This window comes from Zosterops lateralis (genome assembly GCF_965231275.1).
Source record: "Zosterops lateralis genome assembly, chromosome: 7".
Classification (NCBI taxonomy): Eukaryota; Metazoa; Chordata; class Aves; order Passeriformes; family Zosteropidae; genus Zosterops; species Zosterops lateralis.
The window spans coordinates 27,890,507-27,914,716 of record NC_139767.1 but is presented as its reverse complement, the minus strand read 5'-3'; the positions used below and the strand labels follow the sequence as shown (position 1 = coordinate 27,914,716).

The window sequence follows — 24,210 nt, the reverse complement described above, 5'->3', positions numbered from 1 at the left end:
TACCTTTTACTTGCCACCACAAGAATCTGACAGGAGTTTCTATTTTTAACAAAACTCCTCTTTTACTTGACCACATCAGGGCTTACCTCCAGTCATACCAAGCCTTAAAAAAATGGAGCTTTTGGGAGATTGGAGGGACATAGAGGCTCTGCAGCACAAACCCCAACCTGCTGTCAGAGCCAGCAGCAGCCAGTCTCTGACACAGAAAATACCACGTCCTTTTGTGCATTTTTGCAGATATCCTAAGCTTTTAACTCCTTATGATGCCCTTCAATTTTCCCAAATTCTATCAGCCTAGAACTAAAAAAATAATTCAATAAATAACCCAACCTCCTGCTTTCTTTCATGCCCATTCCAATTTCACCTGAATGCCCTAAAGAGCACCCATTCATGCTGCTGCAGCATTTTTCCTTTCAAAGTTCTCCACGCTCTTTATAAACATTGACTAATGATTCAGGCAGTATTTACCCAGTTGCCTGGAAAACAGATACACCTTTTGTAACTGCACAAAGTAACAAGAAGTGACTCATTAGCAGAGTCAGGAACAGAAGCTGTGACTCCCAGCTCCCATTAACGTGGCATCTCCCCAGACACGAGTCCCAGAACAGTTGCTCCCAAGGTGCCTGATCCATCTCTCTGGAACAGTGAAGATTTAGCAACCTGCAGTGTTGTGCTCCATCCCCAGTACCATGCATCTCATCAGGCATAATTAGTACAGTATTGTCTTGTCTCTCACACCACCATTCATTCAATGTCACATGCCTCAGCAAGGACTTAATTAAAACATGTAAAGGCTAAAATAAAACATATTTTTCTCACATCACTGCTGGGTCTTTCATTCACAACTGAAAGAGCTTCATGTTGAACTGTGTACAGAGCCACATATGCTATCTCAGCACACAGCAGCAAACAATGACCATTTCAATGCTGTGAGCGATTCTCAAGCTGCCCCTTCATCTCTAGGAGGAGGTGTTGATGTGCCTGCAGGAACTGACTGAGCTCTCCTGAACAAGGACCTTATCTACAGTGCCACATGCAGGGGGGGTCACACTCCACCACAGCACTTGGCACAAGTGAGCACAACTGTGCAGGAAAGGCAGGCACATGGCATTCCCAGCCCTTCACTTCCCAAGTCCCAGCACTCTGGGGATCTCTTGCCACCCTGGACAAAGTGACAAACTAAGTGGCCACCTCCTATACGCAACACTGTCTCAGCAAGACACCAAGTATTTCCCTACATCATGCTGAAAAACTAACTTCCCTCTCTCCCTGAGACCGCCCAACCTGGAACTGAAAGCTCAAAGCTAATCTCTGTCTTATACCACAGACACAACAGAAGCCAAGGCCAAGGAGCACGGTTTCCATGCAAACCAGCTTTCAGGAAGTCCTGAAGGCCACACTTCCAACCACAAATCTGCACCCTCCCCTCCACCACATGAAATCCAGAACATGCTGCTGAGAATTAGCAATCCACACTGATCTTTGTGCAGCAGAATATTCTTGCCTTCTCCTGAAAATGAGGGGAAGGAGAATGACAAGAAACAAAAAAAGCACTGCCAGTAAAGAAAAAGGAAAAAAAAAGGACTGCCGTCACCGCCACAGGGAAGCAGAGGCACAAACCACAACTCTGCATGTGTGCCAGCCTTGCCAACGCTTGGATCTGAAGGCAAAGAAGCCCAATACAGCAGGATGTGAAGAGCAAAGCCAAAATTTCCCGCTAAATATTGCTGCCAAACAAGACATTTCTTGTCAGTATTTGTAAAACAAATTGAGCCTGTGCTGTAAATATCCCTGCATCTGTGTGCTGTTTGTTTCAGCATGAAGACTTGCAAATAAGCCTCCCAGCATATTTGCTGCAGGAGAGTGGCTTGAGCCACCCTGATAGGACTCAGCTGTCCAGGCCCTACAACTGGCCCTCTGTGACCTGGGGCAAACTGCATCACTGCAGCCTCTGGTATTGTCACTGCAGCAAGGTGGGCAGTGGCTTGCAGCCATCTCTATACAATTTTTTAAAAAGCAACAAGCAAAGGAAAAAAAACCTTCCACAAAAAAAAAAAAAAAAAATTAAAAAATAAATAAAAAAAATATTAAAAGTTACCTCAACACTACCAGATTGATTTCAGAATGCTTCAAAAGCTTAAAAAGCAAATCAACTACAAAACTTGGTTTTAGGCTCAAACTATTTGTTTAGGTTTTCTTTTTGCATCCACCAAGACCTCCTTTACCACAAGCCAGTCCTCTAGCTCACCTTGCCCCACGAAGCCAATTCACAAACTCTGTTACGGTATTCCTTAGCAGGAGTGATAGAAGGGATAGAAGTCCATCTCTGAAAAATGTCCAGCTATTTTTTCCAGGTTCTTCCCAAACAAGACATGAAAGACAGCTCTGCTTTACCCTCAAGGAAAGAATCACACCTATTGCCATGTTACAACACCCTGGTCACTGCCTGCCACTTGGCAAGTGGCAATCTGATTGTAGCATTACTGGTGTCAAAGAAAATCTTGGGAACCTACCAATCTATTCCCAGGTCTCCCAACGGCATGATTCTCACCATGCTGCTTCACTGTCTGAGATTAACTCACCTTTCAATATTTCCCCATCATAGCAAGAGGAAAGGCACTGCAATACCAAGTTTCCTATGAAAAGTACTATAGCACTGCATGGGAGAGACTTGAAAATACATTTCTTCCAAGTAGCTTCCATGACACAGATTGGTCTAGATGTCAACATTTGGAAAATGAGAGTATATTAGGGTTTGATGAATTGAAGTTTATTTTACAGCAAAACTAAATAATACATTTCCCTCTCCATCACCATTACTTACAAATTCAAGAGTGAAGACCAACCTGTTGAACTAAGTGACAAAACTTCCCTGGATTTCAAACTGAAGTCCTAAACACCAAATCTTTCCTTCTTCAACCCAGAACTAAAATAAATCCTGAAGGGAGTTATTGTTTGGTTGTGCTACAGCAGCATTTTGAAGGGCCAGCTGAACAGCCTCATCATCCAGCATTTGTATAAACCACATACACCCACACAGAATAAGTAGTAAGTCCCCCAACACAGAGGTAGCCCAAAACAAAAGACACAAAAAGGTGGCAACTAGTCCACAACCAGAAACTGAAGCTGATTAGAAACTGAAGCCAAGAGGCTGGCTCAATATCCGATTTGCTAGTCCTCATTGCTGACAACAAAAAACTACTTATCAGTGCTTTTGTTACAAATGGAGACTGGTTTTCATGGATTTCAGAGGTATGCCAGATCTCACAACCTTCACCTTGTCAGAGTCAATATAATTTATCCACTGCCTCTTCAGCAGGTGGCAAGTGGTCCAGGCTTCAGTGACCTCTGAGGAACAGCCCTGCTTTCTGCCAGCAGATGACTTGGAACTCTGTTCCCACCAGTTGGGCAGAGATGAAAGTGTGTGTGTATTTGGACAAGCCCAGCAGAATGCAAACAGAAGGCAGAGGACTCCACAGAAGAGACACCTGCCTGGAGGCAGGGGGGGAGCAGGACAGGTTAACATTAACAAACCCACAATAACTTGCATCTACCAGTGACTCATCCTGGGTCACTGTTTGATGGACAAGGGATAGTTTCAAAAGTGTAATTTTAAGGGAGCTACATGATGTGCAGAGCTGACTTACATTTGTGCACAGTGTACAATCTGTTCATACCATGGCAATCCACCCAAACACACAGGTAGGCAGCAAGCTGCTCCTCTGCAGGGCAGGAAGGGGACCTTGCCACCTGCAGGCAAAGCTCTCAAAGCTGCAGAGGCACTACAATACATAAGCTAAAACCACAAGCAAACTGTTATTGAGTTGAACCACAGCAGAGATTTTCACATCTGCAAACCAGAAAGTACACACCTGTTCATTCCTCCCCACACACACAACCACTTACAAAAACAAGCTTCTCTGCCTTAAAACATTAAAAACTACCAGGAACTTAACACCAGCACAAAGGAAGGTCTTTAAAAGAAAGCACGTTTTATTGAGAACACAAATGGGTGGACGCTTCAAAACCAAGCAAACAGCCTTACTGCTCAAACAACATTTGCTGTCAGAGCAGAACTGCATTGCCCTCCAGCTGAGGCACAACATGTGAGATTCCTCCTCCCTCGGCTTGTGGGAAAAAGGCTTGCACCCTGTGTGTCCCCCTATGAAAGGCAACGTTTCCTGGAGTCTCAACTTCAGGCTGAAAAACATGCTGTCAGAGAAGTAACAAAAGCCATAAGAAAAAAAATTATTCCACTCCACTCATTCAAAGGAAGAGAAGATGGTAAGATATAAACTCCCTACAGAAGAAACTGCACAGAATCATGTGGGTCCAGTTAAAGGCAAAAAGTTTCAGAGCCATCAAAAAAGCAAAGATAGCAATAAAAGCCAAAAGGGGAAAGGGAAAATAAGAAGGAAAAGAGCATAACACGTACCCACAGTCTATCCAGCCTATAGTACCTCGTCCTTTCACCTCCTGGGCCACACTGGACAGTAATCTGAGTGAACTTTCAGCAGCAGCAGCTGGAAGACAAAATTAAGTAATAAAACTACATGAACAACAGCATTACTACTCCACACAAAACAACACAATGTTGCATTTCTGTGTTCCAAAGCACTTGAAGAATATTTTGTCTCATTTGAAGAAACCAGTGTAGCAGGGATCAGTAAAATCTTCTGTAAACTAAAGCTGGCTGCAACTGAAGCTGGGGGGCTCCTTCCCTCTACCCCCTTAAACAAGACACTGAAACTGGTATTTCCAGACATGGTCCCTTGAGCTACATTTATGGAGCTATACTGTGTCCTCTCCTACAGCTTCCATCCCAATACTGCCTTTTTCCCTGTGGCTGGGCATGAACCAGTTTGTACCACAGCCTGCTAATTAGAGCAATTTTATTTAGGACTTTCATCAGCTGTAAGGGCAAGTCATTCAGCATCTCTGCCTCCCTAATTCTACCCCAGTCATACACAGAAAATAACAGACTTTATTCTCATAATAACCCTGGGAGATACCCAAACCAACAGTCATAAGCAGTACCCAGAAAAGGTCCTTCCAAGTACTGACTGTATTATAAACACCCAGAGATTTTTAAAATGTCATGCCACACGTGTAGATTTTGCAAAACATTACCATTCCAAAAGAGTCTTATAAATGGTATTAAAAATAAACAGAAGAGAGAAAAATATAGCAATACAAATAAGTATCCATTCCCCCAAAAAATCTAACAGGAACTGTTTCCTTCCTCAATAAACAAAAAATAGAAACCAAGAGCCTCTTCCAGATCTCCACAACTACTTCAAGTAAGTGAATGTAAGAATGCAATATTAGGACAGACAGAATGCTTCTGTAGACTAATATCTTGTCCCCAGCATTTGAGGAAGTAAGGGCCTGTAGATGTCAGAGTAGACACGTAGAACCAGCATGGGATGGGATATCCCATCAAATAATCTCTAAACCTTCACAATTTTTACCTCAACGATCTCCTGAGCCAGAAACAAGCTCTGTATTTGACAGACTTTGCTTGGGCCTGATGCCACCAGAGACACCAATCCACATTTATCAGCTCTCAAGAAACTCTCAAACCCCCAATAGCCTGAACATGCAATTGCCACCTCCGACCTAAGCACAGGGACTTAGACAAGGGGGAGAATTCTTTGCATGTACTTAGAGTGGAACAGTTTGACAAATACACTTTTAAAAATAAGCATTCAGGGGCCCACTTGTCCCAGAAGACTCAGTAGCTGAGTATCCCTGGTAGACACCCAGCTGGTAGGGGGAACTAAACATCTCCTACAAATTATGATACCTCCCAAAACCAATGAATTTCCTGATTGCAATAGAAAGTGACATCTAGTTCTGCTCAGCTGGGAGGTAAAGCCTTTGTTCCAGCAGTATGACCAGATGCCAGCCAACACCTCATCATATCTGGGAGATGTATATCTGGGACTGAAACTGCACTTCCAAATTCCTATCTCTTTTTTCCCCTCCCCTCTTTCTGGGTGACTGTCGAGCAAGAGGTTTCTAATTGTGCAAGGATCACTGTTCCAGGAAGAAACATTAATTCCACAGTCAGCTCTGCATGCAATGCTTTAGACTGCTAAAACCAAGCAATTAAATAACAAAAACAGAAAAAAAGAAATCTCCATAACATGGCTTTTGAACAATGCCCATAGGGCAACATTTATTAGATGAGTGTCACAGCTGAAGTGTTCTGGTTGTGCTGCTAAAAATGAAAGCAACCACCACTTAAAATATTAAGCGTAAAAAGAAAATTTTCCCTTTAAGAAGCTGAATAATACAGACGTCTTTTTATCTAAAGTGTTCCTTTCAAAAATCAAAAAGCATTAGAAACTCTTTTATGATTTTCACTTTGAACCTGTTACTACAAAACCACTTGGCCAAGTTCAAGCGCTCAAAGTTCCCCACTATAGCAAAACACAAGTATTTTAACAAAAAAACAAGCCACATATATAATTTTAACTGTTTCAGAATAAGCATATCTTTAGGAAATAAAGTTAATTACTCCAGAAGCTGCACATCTTTGTCTGCAAAATTCTCTGGTGCTGGGGGGCAGGGGGAGGAGGATATTGGTCACCATATACTGCTCCAATTTGATACACTATGAATTCAGAGCACCTTTACCATCACTGTGTTTAATTGACACAAGACCTTTGCAACAGGTCAGAAAAGGAGGGCCCAACACCCAAACAAGGCATTATCTTGTCCTGTCTGCCTACAGGAAGAAGAAAGAAGCAACAACAAAAACAATACAGCAAATGGAAAATCCTCTTTATTACACCTCTTACTTCTTGCTGTCCAGTGACTTCCACATTCACGAAAGCATTCTGCACTTGTATATGGAGTTTAAAGATAGTTTCTTGATTTTACGTGGTGTTACACAAAACACCCCCCAAAAAACTCAGGGCAAGAAAGGAGAAAAGGTACAGGAGCAGAGCAGAGCAAAAGAAGAGCAAACACTTAAGCAAACAGTCAGAAAGGTGAGCCTGAATGACAGAGGAAACAACAGAAAGATTCAAGGGGACAGGTGGCATAATGTGAAATGAGTCATTTCCCATCTTACACAACAGTTCTTTTTTTATTTTTATATTTTGTTAATTAAAGCTGAAAGACAACCATGGGACACTCAAAACTGTCAGAAGCAAAGATGGATTGATTTCAGTACTGTAACTATTCATTATGCCTTTTAGTGTCACCAGGAAATCGAAACTTGCAAACTACTGTGATAAACACACCAGAAAGCTCTTATTACAGGGAGCCAGTTCTGGAGACAAAGCCAGAATAAAGTACATTTTTGCCAATGTGACAGAGCAATTAAAAGGCTGAGTTAAGAGGTCTCCAATCTGGAAACATCAGGAGCCTCTGAATTAAAACAGAGAAGACTGGTCCCAAAGAAGCCCTTGCAGTCACATAGAAGCCCCTTGGTACACACCTTGCTGGGCACAAAGAGCTGTGACAAGAAAAAAAAAAAAAAAAAAAGACTTACCAGATTTGGAATAGAGCACTAGCACGTTATTCCGTGTCCTGAGAAGCTTCTTAAAATCCTTGTGATCACTTATTTTTTCTATGAGTGGAGACACCTTCAATGAGTACACAAATGCTGGCAAGAATGCCTAGGGAAACAGAGAGCCAAAAACATCAGTCACAAATACAAAGACAACCTGCTTTTGCAAATTGCTGTGATGTTTTTTTATAATCTTGAGACATGCTGCCTTAAATAGGTTATCACATTGATTTGATCAGCAAAACCAAAAGAAAAAATGCCAGGCACATGATTTATTGAAACTGGGCCACTACATTCCTAACAAGTACCCTTAAATGGAAAAATGAACACATCAAGAAATATGATTTTACCTAAGATATCACCCCTTTCAAAAGTTTGCTCCCAAGTCAGATAACCAGATAGCAATTCTTATGTAAATTTAATATACTTCACCAAGAGAAGCAGCAAATTGCCACTTTGAGAGCACTCTTGTCCCTACATCTCTGAACATGCTGCAAACTCAATCCGGTGCTTTGATACCCTACAGAAGACAGCGAGAGCCATGAAGTTAAAATAACCCACACTGACAGGGAGCAGATGTAGGAAATGAGAACAGAAAATGCAAGTAATCCAGCATCCGCATTACAGCACTAAGCACAACCCTCTCCCACCCACCCTTCCAAAGTGGAGCAGGGCTCATGTTTCCCAGTGCCCACGCCATGTCAAACACACACAGCAGTGTCTTGTTCAGCTTCCACTGGCCACATGGAAGACACAGCATTTAATCTCTCTGCATCTCAGTCCTGGATCTATGCAAACAAGTTATTTTCCACTGCATCTTTTAGTCTATTTAAATCACAACAGTTCCAGAGCAGAGTTTGACTGTCATAAAGTAAAACTCCTATCAAATTATGACCATATCCTCAGCTGGGGCCTTTACTGCTTATTCTTACTGCAATAATCTTAAATAATAATAATATAATAATAATCTTATCCATCAGGCTATGCTGTTTCCCTTCTGCACTGTACTGAATTCGTGCTAATGGAATGATTAAGGGAAGCTTAGCTGGAGAAATTATCTAGTTTCCATTCACCTTACAATAAAACCTTAACACTTAATTGCTTGGCTAAAAGCTTTAGCTCATTTGCCTAACACACACAAGAGGTTCAACATTCCCTTAATTACAGAACTGATTTTCATCATGCCTTACTCCAACCAGGCTGCAAAATATGCCCACTGTGAATGTGAAGAAGTAAAAGGCTGTTCTTGCATCCCATGTGTTACATCATGCAGGCCTTTAAGGAGGGACTAAGCCAATGAAGTGAGAACACACAGCCCCAGGCACGCACTTCATTCAAATTCAGCTATTTCCAAGCATCACGGTAACTGAGGCTCAGAAACAAAACCTGCACCTAGAAGCAGACTGCATAAATGCCAGAAGTCTTTACATGTGGAAAAAAGAAGGGCAGGAGGGGAATCCTGGGACACATGAGGTAATGGAGAGAACTGAGCCGAGATGGAGATCATCCTCAAAACAACAGGGATGTTTGAGAACTTAGAAGTTACTAGAAAATACACCTATAACATAAAACCTGAGAGGGAACAAGTTACCCCACTCCACAGGCAGGACTCCGAGCACCGGGCTGCTGACCAGATGGTCAGATTGTGAGAAGGAAGTGAGCACATCTGCCAGTCAGCCTCTACCTTCAGCATTAATGTCCTTGATGCTTTAATTCAACCAAAAGACTCTGATTCTTCTAAACCCAGATGTCCAGAGCTCAACTTTCCTACTCCAGGCTGATGTATGTGAATCACTTGTGTATTTTCTGAGATGCATACACGGTGTTGCCAATCAAAGCAGGCAAATATAGTTGGGCTAAGTGAGGTGACACAGACGTGAATAATCCTGCCCAAAACCACCACAATCAGGAGCTGCATAGGAGAAATTAATCCAACATTATGGGCAGATCTCTTTAATGCTAAGGGATTTTTTTTTTACTCTTCCCTTCACCTCAATTTTTGTAACTATTAAAGTGTCTTATACTTTTATTTATGTCTTGAGTTACAGAAGACAAAAAATAAGCTTAACTGAAACTAAGGCTGAACACAGGGGAAAAAGTGAAACTACAGGTTGCCCCTTTGGTTTAAAAAACTGGACTCAATTAAGGATACTCTAGTCTGTGAACTCTATCAAAAAGACTCAGTTGGACTAAAAAACCCAACAAAAGCCACTTTCAACATGACACCAGATGATAGACACTGTAAATTTTGTTTAAAGTGTTTACCAATAGCTCATAAGAGGGGCATTAAAATGAGATGATCTCTATGCTCTCTTCCAACCCACACTATTTTATGGTTTTAAATATTGGCATTCCACGTCTTTTCGACCTAGAAAGGCTGTTTTGCCAATTTCAGGAATTTTCTCTCATTTTTATTTTTTTCTTTCTTTCCTTATAAAGGCAGAGCTGTAAAGCTCTTGAAAAATTGGATTCTGAAAACAATGAGAGCTTTAACTACTGCCTTGTCGGTGTTGCCACTAGCAGAAAACTTGCTGTGCTGGTGGAACAGCAGGTGCTTGGAGGGAGACACATGTCACATTGCATATACCCATTGCTCCTTTGCCCAATTCCTCTCCAGGTATCAAATCAATACAGGTTACTCATTTTCCTGCACTTTTACTACAGTAGCTTGCTCTGTTCCTACCATTTAGCCCAAAACCCACTGGGAATGGCATTGTGCATACAAGCACACCAGTCAGCCCAGCTGAATAAATCATCATCTCCCTTTAATTAAGATTAATGTTGCAGCTTTTCCTGGTTGTAAAACCTGAAAAGTCCAAGCCAAAGGCATCCAGTTGGACAGAACCGCCCTGCCTGCACATGTAAGGCAGCCACAGCAACACTGGGAGGCTATTGGCTGAGCGGAGAAATTCACCAGCCCCAATTCACATTTGCACTATATGATGTTTGCAAACTGATAAGAATTAAGTAGTTCCGCACTCTCCAGCTTTCTCCTGCTGAAATTAATCAAGACCCTACCCAGGAATAAACGAGAGGCTGGTTTATGGTTAAACCTCCAGAAGAACCTCTGCCTTCCCTACCAGCTCTGTTGAAGGCAAGGGCTCTCAAGGAGTCAATTCTACAAGACGCCAGTCCCAAACGCCAGGCTGCTCTGCCCTGCTCTAGAGTCACAGCAGTGACGACTGTACCAGCAGCTACAGCCTCACCACGGCTACAGCCACTAGTTCTGGCAACAATGTAAAATTAAGAGGATGGGGAAAAAAGCATTCTATGGAAGCAGTTACACCCTTCCACAATAAACCAAACTTATGTTCCTGCAGAGCCCATAGGTAAAGCAGCAGCAAAGATGAAGCTAATTTGCATGTACTGTGCTATATAAATTTATTTGTAAGACATGACTCAGGTAGATTTACTCCAGACATTTTGCAGGAGAGCTCATCAGGCAGGCATTGCCCAATCAAGCATACTGCTTCTTGTTTAAATCCAGGGCACAAGAGGAGAGGAGCGCATATTAAAAAAAGAAGGGGTCAAGAAAGGTGACAGTCCCTCCCGGGCAGGAAGCCTCTTCTCATATGCGTCAGGAAGTGCTACATTCACACATATGGAAATCTATAAATAAGAAACAAGCTAAACTCTCTTGTCACAAACTTGAGCATCCTAAAGCTTTAAAATCTATTCACGACCACTGCCCAAAAAGTTAAGAAATGCTCCGAGTATTTTTCTCAAGAAGCTGCCCACCTCAATACCTGCTAAAGTAAAAGGCATAATAGAATCAGCATGTGCAACATCTCTGCCACCCTTGCCAGTTATGGCAATGAGAAACTGCAACAAAACTGGGGGAAAGTCTATTTTATTTCATGCTGTGCTTGCACAGTTGCCTATCATAACAGGTCCTCATCCATGGCTGGCTCAGTGACACGACTGTCACCTGGTGCTCTCAGATGCAGGAAACTTTGGTGGAGACCTTCAAAAAATGACAGACTACACGTGGCAGACTATGAAATGCAAATCTCATAGCAATTCTAGTCTGCAGATTTTCCCCAGCTCAAAACTGCAATCTGAATTTATTTTCATAGAATTTTTACGGGGTAGGTCACACATCAGTCATGTGACCACAGTGTCTGAGACACATGAAAGACTCTCAAGTAAAACATAAGTGAACCCAAATCCTCAATACAAGTCAATTCAAAACTGCTGAGACACGGCTATTCAAGTCCAAGGTACAAAACCCCCATGTGTTCTAGATGTCTCTGTTCTTCAAAGGATGTATTTTAATATATGATCTTGCAAGCTTGGTGGCAAAAGTCTGATCAGTCAAAAAGGTTTAATCTCCTTTTTTTTCCCACTCTCTAGCAATTCCTACCAGAGCTGCTGAACATATGCGTGTGTTAAAGAGCAGTAAACACAGCACAACCCCACTCCCTTAGAATTGGTACTCAAGGAAGATCTGAGCTTTCCTCAACCCAGAGGCAAAGAGTTACAGGCAAGTAACAATTTGCTAATTATACTTCCAGGACTGACACTATTGAAAAATGTGGTCATCCCTCAGGCCGTGTTTTCTCAAAATCATAAAGGATCTGAGAAAGCAGAGTTTATTTCTCAAGTTTTTACTCTTCTCTGAATCTCATTTTAAAATGAAAAAAGGGAATATCTTTCAAAAAGCCATAAGAATGTATTTTCATATTTTACATTTATTATTCAAATGAAATGTGATAAATGCTTAACTACTCGTCCCACAGAACCCAGTTCAATTTATGAGTTGCTCCCCACAAAAGCTTTGTGGCAGCATGGTCTTTTGCTAAGGATAAGCAGCATATCTGGAGAATTACTTATGTATTTATTTTACATCAAGGGCAATGAAAACACACAGTTTTAAAAACAAGAAAACAGATCTTCCTTATTTAATTTTGATTTCTATCAGAAGAGTAGCATCATACACTGGACAGAAAAACTATTCCTTATTTCTCCTATTTCCAGCTCAAGAGCCCAAAATTTATACTTCTCTGGACACAAATAATGCATGAAAAGTATAAATGGATATGCAGCTGAAACAGTGCTTAGGTGCCTGAATCCATATGTCAACGTGCAATTTTTATGCACACACTAACACAGGTATAATTAGGCAGCCAATTTGCACACTATTCATCAAGAATGCTGGGGCTGTGATTACAGACCAGCACAAGTGCTGCTTGGCAGGGACACAGCCTTACACTCGACCACAATTTCTAAACTCCACTTTTTCAGGAAGACATTGACTCAAATTTCTGCCTTAGCTTAGCCACCCACTGGTGTCATTCTCATTTTGGGACAACAGCACTCAACCCACTGTAAATATGATCAATCAGCAACCCTGCGCATATGAAACAGATTGTGTCTGACAAGGCATTTTATAGGAGTCTAGCTGAAGAGGAAACCTGCCTCAAAACTCCAAGCAGTAATGGAGATGACTGAATTTAATTTCATTATTAACTTCTTCAGGAGAGGAGTAGTTCATATTCTGAAAAAAGGTCTTGTCTGCCACATTAAAATGGGAGGAGGAAGGGAACAGGCAAGAAATTCCAACAAGACAAAATATCATCACCTTTCCTTTCCCACTCAGCTCCCAAAATGAGCCCTGTGATGGACTGTACACCTAACTTCAGAAGGCTGACTTGAAGGGACACCCCTGTGGCGTGGTGACAGGTTTGTAAATCTGCAGATCAGCTGGTGACACAGCCAAGTCCCGTGGTGCACACACTGTGCAGGTACTGACAATAGCGGGTCTAAGTCATCTCCAGGCAAGCACAAGGGAGAAACTGACCCTTTGTTTCCTACCCCCCAATTCCTCCCCACTGAAAAACACAAGATGTTCAAATCCAAAGCCCCTTGTTTACACGAATCACAGTTTGACTGCAGATGTTTTATGTTCCTTGTTCATCATACAAACCACTCTTGACCTTGTGCAATAATTGCTTGCTTTTCACTCAGGAGCCCTCCCTCTGCTGCTATTTACATTCAGGGTTGTGCTGCTTTGATCACTGAGCCATTTGTAACAAATGCCTTCCAAGATGGGTAGTGATAAGTAGGACAGTCCCCCTTTTTTCGTTCACGATTAATATCTAAAATAGCTGTTGAAACATTTTAATCAAATCAGATGGGAGGAGACAGGTTAGCTCTGTTAGCCAAAGTTACATCAAGGAAGCCTGGTAAAAAATTACTTTGTGGAGTGGAGAAGAGAAAGAGTAGTAGCTCTTGGGTCTCAGACTCCAGGGGTCACAGCTGAAGTGGCCCCTGCAGTAGTCTGGACAACCCCACTGGAATCACAAAACCATCTCCTGCCAATTGCCCCTGCACGGGTTCACAAAATGCAACCTGCTGAGGACTCCCAGCACGAAGGCTGCTCAGGGATGTCTGTGACCCATCCAGAAAGCCACCAATGGTCTGAGTGGGGGGCAGTGACTCCCACACCTACAGCAACATGGGATGGCCAGGTGAGGAGGGCTCCAGGAAAATCAACAACTGCACTGCAAGACCAACAGCATTTGAAAACCAATTTACATCTGCAGACAGCCACTGGACACTTCCTGGGCTTTGTTCATTCCCACAAGCTCTGTGGAAGAGCACATTCTTACCGCATACATAATCCAGATCAGCTAACTCTCACCTCAGACATTAAAAAACTGAAGCACTACTGACATTTTGTTGTGGGGGGTCATATCTGCAAAGAGGCAAAGTGTCATGTTTTCTTTTGTTTTCAAAGGAAAGCAAATTAAAACCCTGACATAGGTGTCGTCTTAGTACTCTTTAACTTAGGCTGAAGAATGCTACAAATAAGACATTCCACTTAACGTGGGGCTTGCTATGTTCACTTTCCAAATATAGAAGATAGCAAAAAATACCATGGAGACGTCAAGATTTGACTAGACTCTACTGTTCATATTGTTCTTAAACAGTGGGGTTTAAGCTACAGGCATAATAGTCTATACTAAAGGATGTTCTTAAGGGCACTGAGTAGCAAATTAATTATATGGTTTATCACTGGGTTTCAAATACTCTGTGAAAGAAACCCCATGCAACTATTTACTAATTAACAACTGACTGTAATAGGGTCAATTACTAACACTGACAAAAAACTTTCTCCTCATTATGAATGTGAATCTCTCTCTCCTCAAGCCAGGCACCGGCAGCATATATATATAAATTAAACAAGCTGCTGATGAAATAATATTTCAGATATCACTTCTGAATGAGCACATTTGACTGCAGAAGTTTAGGGCATGAGCAAAGCATATGCCACATGATCCTCCACTAAAAATTGGGTTTTTGAGAAGTTTAAAGAAATACCACCTACTCAAGAAGCGCGTAGGAGGTACTATAAAAAGAAGACAAAAACATTATTAATAGGATTTATAAGGAAGAGAGGGCAAAAAATGACACATTAAAATCTCTAGCACTTTATATGGCCCTTGTTATCTTCAAAGCATTGGACAAATGTTAACTAATTAATCCTCACATTTTTCTGCCAGGTGATAGGAGGCAAAGTTTAATTTTAATAGCTGGAGCAAGGTTCATGCAGGAAGGAAGTGATCTGCAAGAGGTGAAAGGAAGGCAGCACCAGAACAAACCAGCACACAGCTGATCCCAGAACAGCACAACCACACAGCCACGGTGTGCTATATCGAGAAAGAGTGAGAGAGGAAGAGTCTATCTGCAGTCACCCAGCAAACAGGTTATATGACTCTAAACCCAAAGACAACAGACAAGACATCATCAAGACAGTGACAAACTCATTTACCTTTGCTATCTGTTCTGTAAGAATGCAACTCACAGCAGCCTTCACCAATGCTACCAGCCACTCACAGCTACCACAGTGCCAGAACTAAAGACTTGCTTTGCTATCACAATTTTTTGCCATTGACAAGTTTGAAAAGGTGGCAGGAACAAGGTAAACAGCAACTTCCAAAGTGATCCTGCCTGCATCAAGAAATTTAAGGCAAGCTAGTTAGTGCAATGCAATTTGCAACCAGAATCAGAGTCTTTCCATTCACAGACCTCCAGCCACAGTTCTGAAGAAATACTTCACTACCTCCATTTTACTGAAACAGAGGAATTCAAGGAATTCCATCACCAAAAGGCAAAAGAAATGGTCAACAACAGAACAAGCAGCTCTTTTATCACCAATTGCTCAGGACACCATGAGCTCACTCCTGGGCAAACACCACTTCTGACGACCACACCACACTTCCATCAACATCCCAGGCCCCTGAGGTAAACAGGTGTTGTGGCACCAAAATCAATGGATTGAAAACATCCCTTCATAAGGCATGGAGTAACAAAGCCAAGGTTTGATTTGGGAAGGGCATCTGAGGACACACAGCACAGCCCACATCAGACTTTTACAAATACATATTTTGAAGAGGGTATGGGCAAAGTATGAGTACAGTGCAGGGACAGCAAGTAAAGAATTTCCCTCTGACTGCCAGGAAACACTGTCCAAAGAGGCTCCTGTGGTACAAACAATAACTGGATGGGAAGAGGCACTCCTGAATTCCAGGCCAAAGTGGTGAAGCAGTGCTCACACCCTGCCTGCAAACTCACCAGAGGCAAGCTACTGCTGCCCACACTGCAGGGCTACCTGCAACACAGAGGGAACCATGCCCAACCTTTCCCTGCAGGGCTGGATTCCCATGTCAGTGGCATTCCTGTGACCCTACAGGCAAGGATTAAGGAAGTACTTGAGGAGCTGGAAGCCTGAAATGTTCCTTTCAAGCCCTTCTTTGAAGGCATGGGGTTTGAGTGGCACCAGATCACAAACTCTACTTCCCATTCAGCTGGACTCTTGACTCCGTTTCTGTCATTAAGCCAAGATTCGGAAGACAAACTGATCTTTGCCACACTGGTATGAGATAACATTCACCGGTGTTTGCAAAGCAAACGGACGCAGATCTGTAATCCTGCTGGAAGCAGGGGTTGCCTTCTGCTAGGGAAAGCACAGCACCTGATGCATCAGAGGAAATGCTAATCCACCTCGGTGTGAAACTCCTTCCCTGTGCCTTGAACAGTAAATTCAGTCCTTTGAGCATGAAATACAGTCAACCACTTGATAAACCAAACGGGGAACCCACAACTTCCTCATGGCTCTCCAACCCATTCAAGAAATAAAACTTCACAGCAGTCAGAGATCACTCCACCATCTTCCTCATGTGTGTGTCACACACCCACAGTGATGCTGAAGGTAACAAACTAACAGCTTATATTAGAAGATACTTAAATGTTTTCTTCATCCAGCTTTAAAGGTTCCTTTTTATATATGTAGGAAGTCATACAGAGATAAGAATTTCATTTCCCAAAAGCCACCTCCAGTTTTGGGTCAAAAAATGAGCCCTATTTTTCAGAAGTGCTATGCATGCACAACTCTAGCTGCTGTTCCAGGTGCACTGCAAGTAGTCAGCACTTCCAGAAAAACTAATAAACAAACAAAACAAAAATAAAAAAAAACCTGAAACACATTTGGGGACTGGCTGAAAGGAAAAAATGTTTCTCATTGACCTACCAAGCAGCTGGTATTACCTTTAGTTTAACTTTACACACTGAGAACCACCTGATTTAACAGCCTCACATCAACTCAAAAAAAACCTGAAAGCGGGTTTTGCTATGTCACAGCTGTAGGCCAGTTTTTCAGTCCTGGAATACAGCGAGTTACATATTTCAAGATGAAAAATCACACCTTCAAGTGCAAGATAATGCAAATTGGAAGAAATAATTTAAACTACTTGTACACAGCAAAGGGGAAAGAATTAGCTGAATCAACAGCTCAATGAAGACATCTGCTCAGCATGAAGCATCACAGAGCAAATAAACTGCTGTGGCAAATTAAGAAAGGTAAGAAAGAATAATGTGGATAAATTAAAATGGCTTTGTATAATTTCACTGACAACAGCAGGCCCCCTCTGCTCATATCAAAGGCATCAGCTCTGCAACACAAAAGGTCAAAGAGGGAAACCAGAACAATTGGGAACAACAGATTCACATGAAGAAAGATGGGGCTAGTATCTTTTAATCTACAAAGAAAAATCACAGGAAAATATTTACATTAACATAAAATGAATGTTACAGTAAGATAAGGTCTGACAGTCACAGTGGATATAGTAGGAAATACCAGAAATGACTCCATGTGCTTGGCTATTTTGAAGGGAGGGAAAATTCAGTCCACTTGTAACTCCACTTGGCCCAAAGTATAGGCTCAATCTGAGGAATGTACTGCCACAAGTATCACTGAGAAAACTACTGTGTATTAAAGATGAGCCACAGAGGGAAAAAAATCCTCAGTAAGACCTCTCCAGCATTTAGGGAGAGTTCAGCCTGATTTCAGTTTCACCTGAAATCAATAAAGATAGCAGAGGTCTGTGATTCTAGATCAAGCTTAAAACAAAGCAAAAATTGCTCAGAATTCACAGCATTTCTTCTCCCTCCTGAATGAGCCGAGAGCTGTGGCCCTGCCAGGGGCAAAAGGCTACATCAGACAGGGCCAAATCTTTCTGTCCCACAAAGGCAATTCTAATATTAGCACAGGATAAGCACAGGGCAATCAGCAATTCCACACTTGATTTGTATGAATTAGATGAGCACTCCACGGTCATGCATTTCCAAATACGTTTCAGATCACTCATGCATTAAAAAAAAAAAAAAAAAAAAATTAAGGTAATTTTTCATTAATTATTAGCTTCATTTGTCCAGGCAGAAGGATGAACTGTAGCTCAAGTGAATAAAGTAGTGTTTTAAAGCATGCCTTTGCTAATCTTTTTAGCTATTTATGCTAGATTCTGTGGATTAAAACAAACAAACAAACAAACTAAAAATAAAAATAAAAAAATAATAAAAAAAATAAAATAATAAAAAAAAAACACCCAGACTTTAAAATATTTCTGGAGGTCTAGGAGGCTCCCCGAGGCAGGCAGCGCTCCGGTCAGTGTGAGGCCGGCGGGGCACAGCCCGGAGCGCCCCTCACGGGGAGCGGCACAGGAGGGGCGGCGGTGCCGGGGCGGGGGAGCCGCACACAGGTGCACAAAGCCCAGCGCTGCGGCACCGCCGCTGAGGGAAACCCTCTGGAAACCCTCAGGAAAGCCTCTGCCACCGCACCGCTTGTCACACCAAACTTGGGACCGAAGCGCCGCCGGTGGAGCCGCCGGGGCAGCCCCAGCCCGCAGCCGCCCGGGGAGCCGCCTCACGCCGGGATGCGCTTGCTTTGCTCCGGGAGACTGAGAGAAAGGGGAAGCAGGGGAGCGGCACACGGGCTCAGCGCCGGGCAGACACCCGGGAGCAGCGCTGCCGGAGCCCGGCCGTGCCGGGTTGTGCCCAGCCGAGCCCGCCCGAGGCGGCGGGGGGTGCGGGCGGTGCAGGAGCCGCCGCGCCCGGCCCCGGGGGCCCGTCCCGCTCACAACTTTCGCCCAACTCCGCCGGCCGCGCCGAGCCCCCGCCCCGGCCCGGGGACGGGGGACACCCCTTGCCGTCCCCGCCGCCCCCCGCCGGCACTCACCGCCAGGCCGAGCAGCAGCAGCAGCGGGAGCGGCGGGAACCGCCCGCGGCGCCGCGCAGCCCCCGCGCCCTGCCCCGGCACTGCCATCCCGCCGGACCCGCTCCGGACCCGCCGCCGCTGCGGCTGCTGCCACGTCTGGCGGCGCAGGCGCGTTGAGCGCCACCGCCCGCCCGCCCCGCGGCATGACGGGGGCTGTAGTCCGGCCCGCGCCCGGGATGCTCATCCCGCCCGGGACCGCGCGGCTCCCGCAGCCAGCCCGGGCAGGGAATAAACGCCCACCCCCGCCGAAATGCTGCTGGCAGTCACACACCCATCCCCGTCTCGTTTGCTTCTGCGGGGGTTAAAAAGTTGCAGCTCTTCTCTCAAGTCCCACTGGCTTCCCGTCTGGGGTTCTTTGTGCCTTCACTTCTCTCCCGGGGTGTGCTTTACTCCAGAGGCTTCTTCTTTACTCCACACAGCCTCTTTCGTGATGCTTGTTTGTCAGCGGGTTTAAAAGCTTTAGCTGATCTTAGAGCTGGAATAAGAGGTAAATAAGGGAACAAAAAATAATGAAAGGGGAGAGAGAGTTAACTGGTAGAGAGGATTAGAAACTAGGACCTGATGTCCTTGTAAGTTGTTCCCACTCATTAAATCCTAAAGGTGAACCCTGTTTATCCTCGCATGTCAGCAGTGATGCCAAAGTGCAAGCAAATAAATAAATACACTGAGTCTGACCAGGATCAATTTGTGCAGCCTCCATTCTAATCACAGTATTGGAATGGTTGCTGCATCCAGACAAACAAATCGGTCCATGCCCTGAGTCTGGCACAGCCAGTGAGGAGCTGTGCCTCCCAAGGACATCCCAGATGTCCTGACAGTAATCTTAAGGTCAAGGCGGGTCAGCCGCGTTATAATTGGCTTCCCACAAACAGAGGGGATCTTCACCTCCCACCCAGTGGCTGCGTGAAATTCTTCCTTGGCTCAGGAACATCAAAGGAAAATCAAAGGCATCTTCGAGTCTGATCCTTACAGTTGACTGTCACCCGAGCATTAGACTAAGAGGCTGGCTGCAAGGGAGCAATTTGTAGATCCACACAGCTGACTGATCACTTCAAGTGGTGATCATGAAAACTGAATGACGTTGACATTAACAAGTCCCCTGGTGGAGATATAATTTTGTAAAGCAGAAACACACATAGAGAAAGTTATTACTATTAACATTTACGCTTTTGTGGCATCTTTTGCAGCAGAATCAGAGCACACTTTCTCAGTCACAGCTGGATAACCTTTAGCAAATAATTTCACAGTGCTATGCCTCACTTCTCATCTGCAAAAGGCCTCGGTTAGCCTGCCTTAAAACAAGGTTAGCAATCCTCAGCTCTCGCTGAAATGCCAGTGAAAGCACACATGAGGCACAGCCCAGGAGCCATCAGAAGGAGTTTGGGATTGGAAGAGATGGATGGCTGAAGAGAGACTTAGGGAAGGAAAAAGTGTGAATCTTTTCACTTCACAGTTGAAGGACTAAAAAAAAAAAAACATCCTTTATGTCAAATACCTGTAACACATATTCTATTCACACTGCCACTTTTCGCCTGCAGTCCTTACTGACTGCACTGGGATGGATGGATGGATGGATGGATGGATGGATGGATGGATGGATGGATGGATGGATGGATGGACGGATGGACAGATGGATGTGCTGCACTAGTTACCACCACTGCTGGTGGCAACTTCCCAATCTGTGATAATCAGCCTGCTAGTAAAAGGGTCTGGATCTCCAGCTGAATCCCAGTTCAAATAAGCTACCAAAACTTCCAGGAATAGGTAACCTCTTCTAGATGCTGTTCATCTTTAAATCCCCAGCCTACAGCTGAAAAGCTTCTGCATGCAACTACCTTGACACATCCAGACCTCTAATCTCAGCTGGATATCCAGATCCTCAAAGAGTGTTTGAGTCCTCCTGTGACTCTTTTGTGTAGAAAAATGTTATATCTTCTGATGCTTCACATCACAGTTACCATTATCAGGCAATGTAAAAGTAACCTCAGTGTGGAAGAATTTTCTGTGCTGTGTCATAACCATACAGGATGTGCTGCCATTGTGATAGGAAAGGATAAAATCATGGGAACATGGTTGTTTTGTCACAGCAGTACATTTTTATCATGATGGCAAGAGGAAACATTCTCAGGAAGAAAGAAAAAAAGAAGACAAGCTATTTCAAACTGAGCTTCTGAAAGGTTATATAAAAAATCCAGTTTGGGAAGCTGCAGTTTTTATATACAGGAGAATATAAAAAAGGTATCCATGTGGCAACTACAGCTTCTTTCGTTCAGTTTGGCTCAATAATTTGTATTGACATGACAGGCACTGCCAAAACTTAAGAGACAAGATCATTGAGCATCTGTCGCAGGTCAAAATAATATATCAAGTATCAGCTCCAGACAAGGCTTTACACAGTGGCAACTACTTAATCAATCCAGTCGTGCATTACTAATGAACTCATTACATTTGTATCTCAGTGCACTGCTATCCAGCATCCCAAGTTTACCCTGGATCTGTTTGACATTAATATCATATGTTGCTTGCTTCTCTGTAATTGTAATATTTGTATATGGCACTTCAAAACACTGTGAAAGCATTCATTTATTCACCATGAGAAGACAGCATTACTACCTTTGGATTATAGATCAGAAAACAGTAGCAGAGAGATTATATGATTTGCTCAAGGCTATAAAGCCAGACAGTTTCAGATCATGTTCATTTCCAAAGCCTGCACTGGGTCTGCTAATCCTTACTTGACTATCTACATTCAAACACCTCTTTTACCAAGAATAAAATACAAACTGGACTGACAGTAAGTATGTCTGTAAGGAATTACACCTTCCACATTTCCTCTGTGTTTCTGCTTTTTTTGACAAGTTTTATTCTTTGTTCTCTTTTTAACCTGGACAAGTCTCTGCTGGCTTCTCACAAAAGGTAAAATGAATCACCTTTATCACAAAAAGTGATAGCAGAGCAGACAGAAAAAGATACAAGTCAAATTTCAAGCCATATGGAATCCAGGGGCAACACAGGCTCTGCTGGGACCCAAAACTATATGTCATTTGCCCAGAATGGAAGCAGGATTTGCTCACTGCCTTAACTACACAAAGCTTCCTTCCTTCCTTCCTTCCTTCCTTCCTTCCTTCCTTCCTTCCTTCCTTCCTTCCTTCCTTCCTTCCTTCCTTCCTTCCTTCCTTCCTTCCTTCCTTCCTTCCTTCCTTCCTTCCTTCCTTCCTTCCTTCCTTCCTCTTCAGCCAACTGATTTTGATCTGCAGGCTTATCTCCTGTAAGTTTTGTGACATCTGTGTCTGTGGCACTCATTGCATCAGCTGAGAAGAGACATACGAGCTGGTTGCCATCAACAGATTGATGGTATCATAGCCCTGGGCTCCTCATGACCTTTCTTACAGCTCTTCAGCACATGATGAAAAGGAAAAGAGACAGGACCAGCCCCTGTAGGACTTTACGTGGGAGTGGTCTCAGAGAAGAGGCACAGCTGTACATTGCTTTTCTCCAGCTGATGTCTGTCAGAGGGGAGAGCCTGAAGGCAGCTTTCCACTCCTGCAGCCTCCTCAGCACCTGACAGCAGGGCTGCAGATGCAGCATATCCATGCACATCAACTAGCAAGTTCCAGGGAATACCATTAGCACACCATAATCATGGATACAAAGGTGCAGCTGTTACATAAAGTATTGTTTCTTAGGCCACACATTCTAGTTTCATACTGTTGGGTGAACTATTTCTTAACACCATTTTAAAATACATCATGAGTCTCAAGAGACTGCTATTATTCAAGCTGTGACATATTTGTGCTTTTCACCTGGTTTGCTCACTGAGGTCAATGGGAATGGCATGGAGACAAATTGGGATGGAGTTTAGTTGGAATGCTTCAATAGCAGTGCTCTGCAATGGTGTTCTATGCAGCATAGAACTCTGGGCCTCCATTTGCTGCATCATATCCTTTTACATTTTGGAGACCTAGAAGGCCTCTGGACTGTTTGTACAGACCTTGAACAGCACAAGGGAAAAATACACATATGGAGTGTGCTTTCATGGGAATTTTACTTTTGTACTTTATGGTTGTTGTTTCCTTCATTCTAGAATAAAAGTCCTTTTGGACCACAGGTAGACAGGCGCTCTTTATATATGAAAGGAGAAAAACAGCCAGTACTGCAGGAGTCAGTTAAAAGTTGAGTACAGATATTTTCCAAGTATTTCCTCCTAGATATTTCCCATTACAGTTTTTATTGCATTCTCTAAGTCTGAGGTCTGCATGCCCCTTTACATTTAAGAGGCCCTACTGTTAAGAACACTGTTGTTTCTTTGACTGAGTCTCCAAAGCTGGATATAATATGTTCCTGAGTAAAAGGAAAAGCTCCTACAGTACAGGCACTTTGCTGGCAGGTAGTAGATAATTTATGTCTCACAGTTACCTGCTGAGACAATAGTTAAACAAGATTAAAACAACCATTGGAGTCTAGCTGTTGTGCACTGACTGCCGCACTGCTGCATGTTCCCCGGGTACTGTGGTCAACAGTTTTCCAGTGATTTGCAGAAGCTTTATAAAATATTTATGCTGCTTTACCTTTACTGTATCATCAGGAAAGTGTTGAACAATGAGCTTGTGAAGAGGGCAGAGATCTGAATTCAATGCAGAGTCCAACCACAGGTCTCCTGCATGAGGGTTTACACACCATGTGATCTGTGGGGGCTGACGTCTCCGCCTATAAATCAAAAATAAGTGCATAAATGGAGTTTAGCTAATACCCCCTGGATGGTGATGGCCTACATACTCTAGTAACGGGGGCCTGTCTGGTTATTTTTGAACAATTTAGGTCGCTCTTCTCCTGGCAAAATGTTTGAGTTCAATACACAAGTTCGTACAGCATCCTGCTGTGTTTATTGGGGTAGCCTTGCACCAACAGCTGGTGGCAGAGAATTAGGTGGGGCTTCTCCTGCAAGTAGAGTTATTATGCCTCTGGTCTGGGTGCCCAAAATATTAATCCAGATGAAGGACCAAATATAAAGACAGGACTATAAATATACAATCAAAATGCTGTTTGGTGTAAAAAAACAGTGTTTGCACTACTGGCCTCAGTATTTAGTGGAGCTGTATCCATTCACAGTAGCTGTGCATCTGTCTTCATATTA

The 24,210-nt window shown here is 43.3% G+C and overlaps 1 protein-coding gene across 1 annotated transcript in view; it reads right to left on the bottom strand.

Annotated features, from left to right (window-relative positions):
* PDIA5 (protein disulfide isomerase family A member 5) overlaps positions 1–19,124 on the bottom strand; it is a gene marked incomplete at its 5' end in the record, with an annotated part of 98,510 nt that extends 79,386 nt beyond the window's left edge. The window contains 3 exons of the mRNA XM_083865673.1: positions 4,436–4,523; positions 7,505–7,631; positions 19,038–19,124. Coding sequence (XP_083721799.1) covers positions 4,436–4,523; positions 7,505–7,631; positions 19,038–19,124 — 302 coding nt within the window. The remainder of the gene's footprint in view (positions 1–4,435; positions 4,524–7,504; positions 7,632–19,037) is intronic.
* Between the last annotated feature and the right edge of the window lie 5,086 nt (positions 19,125–24,210).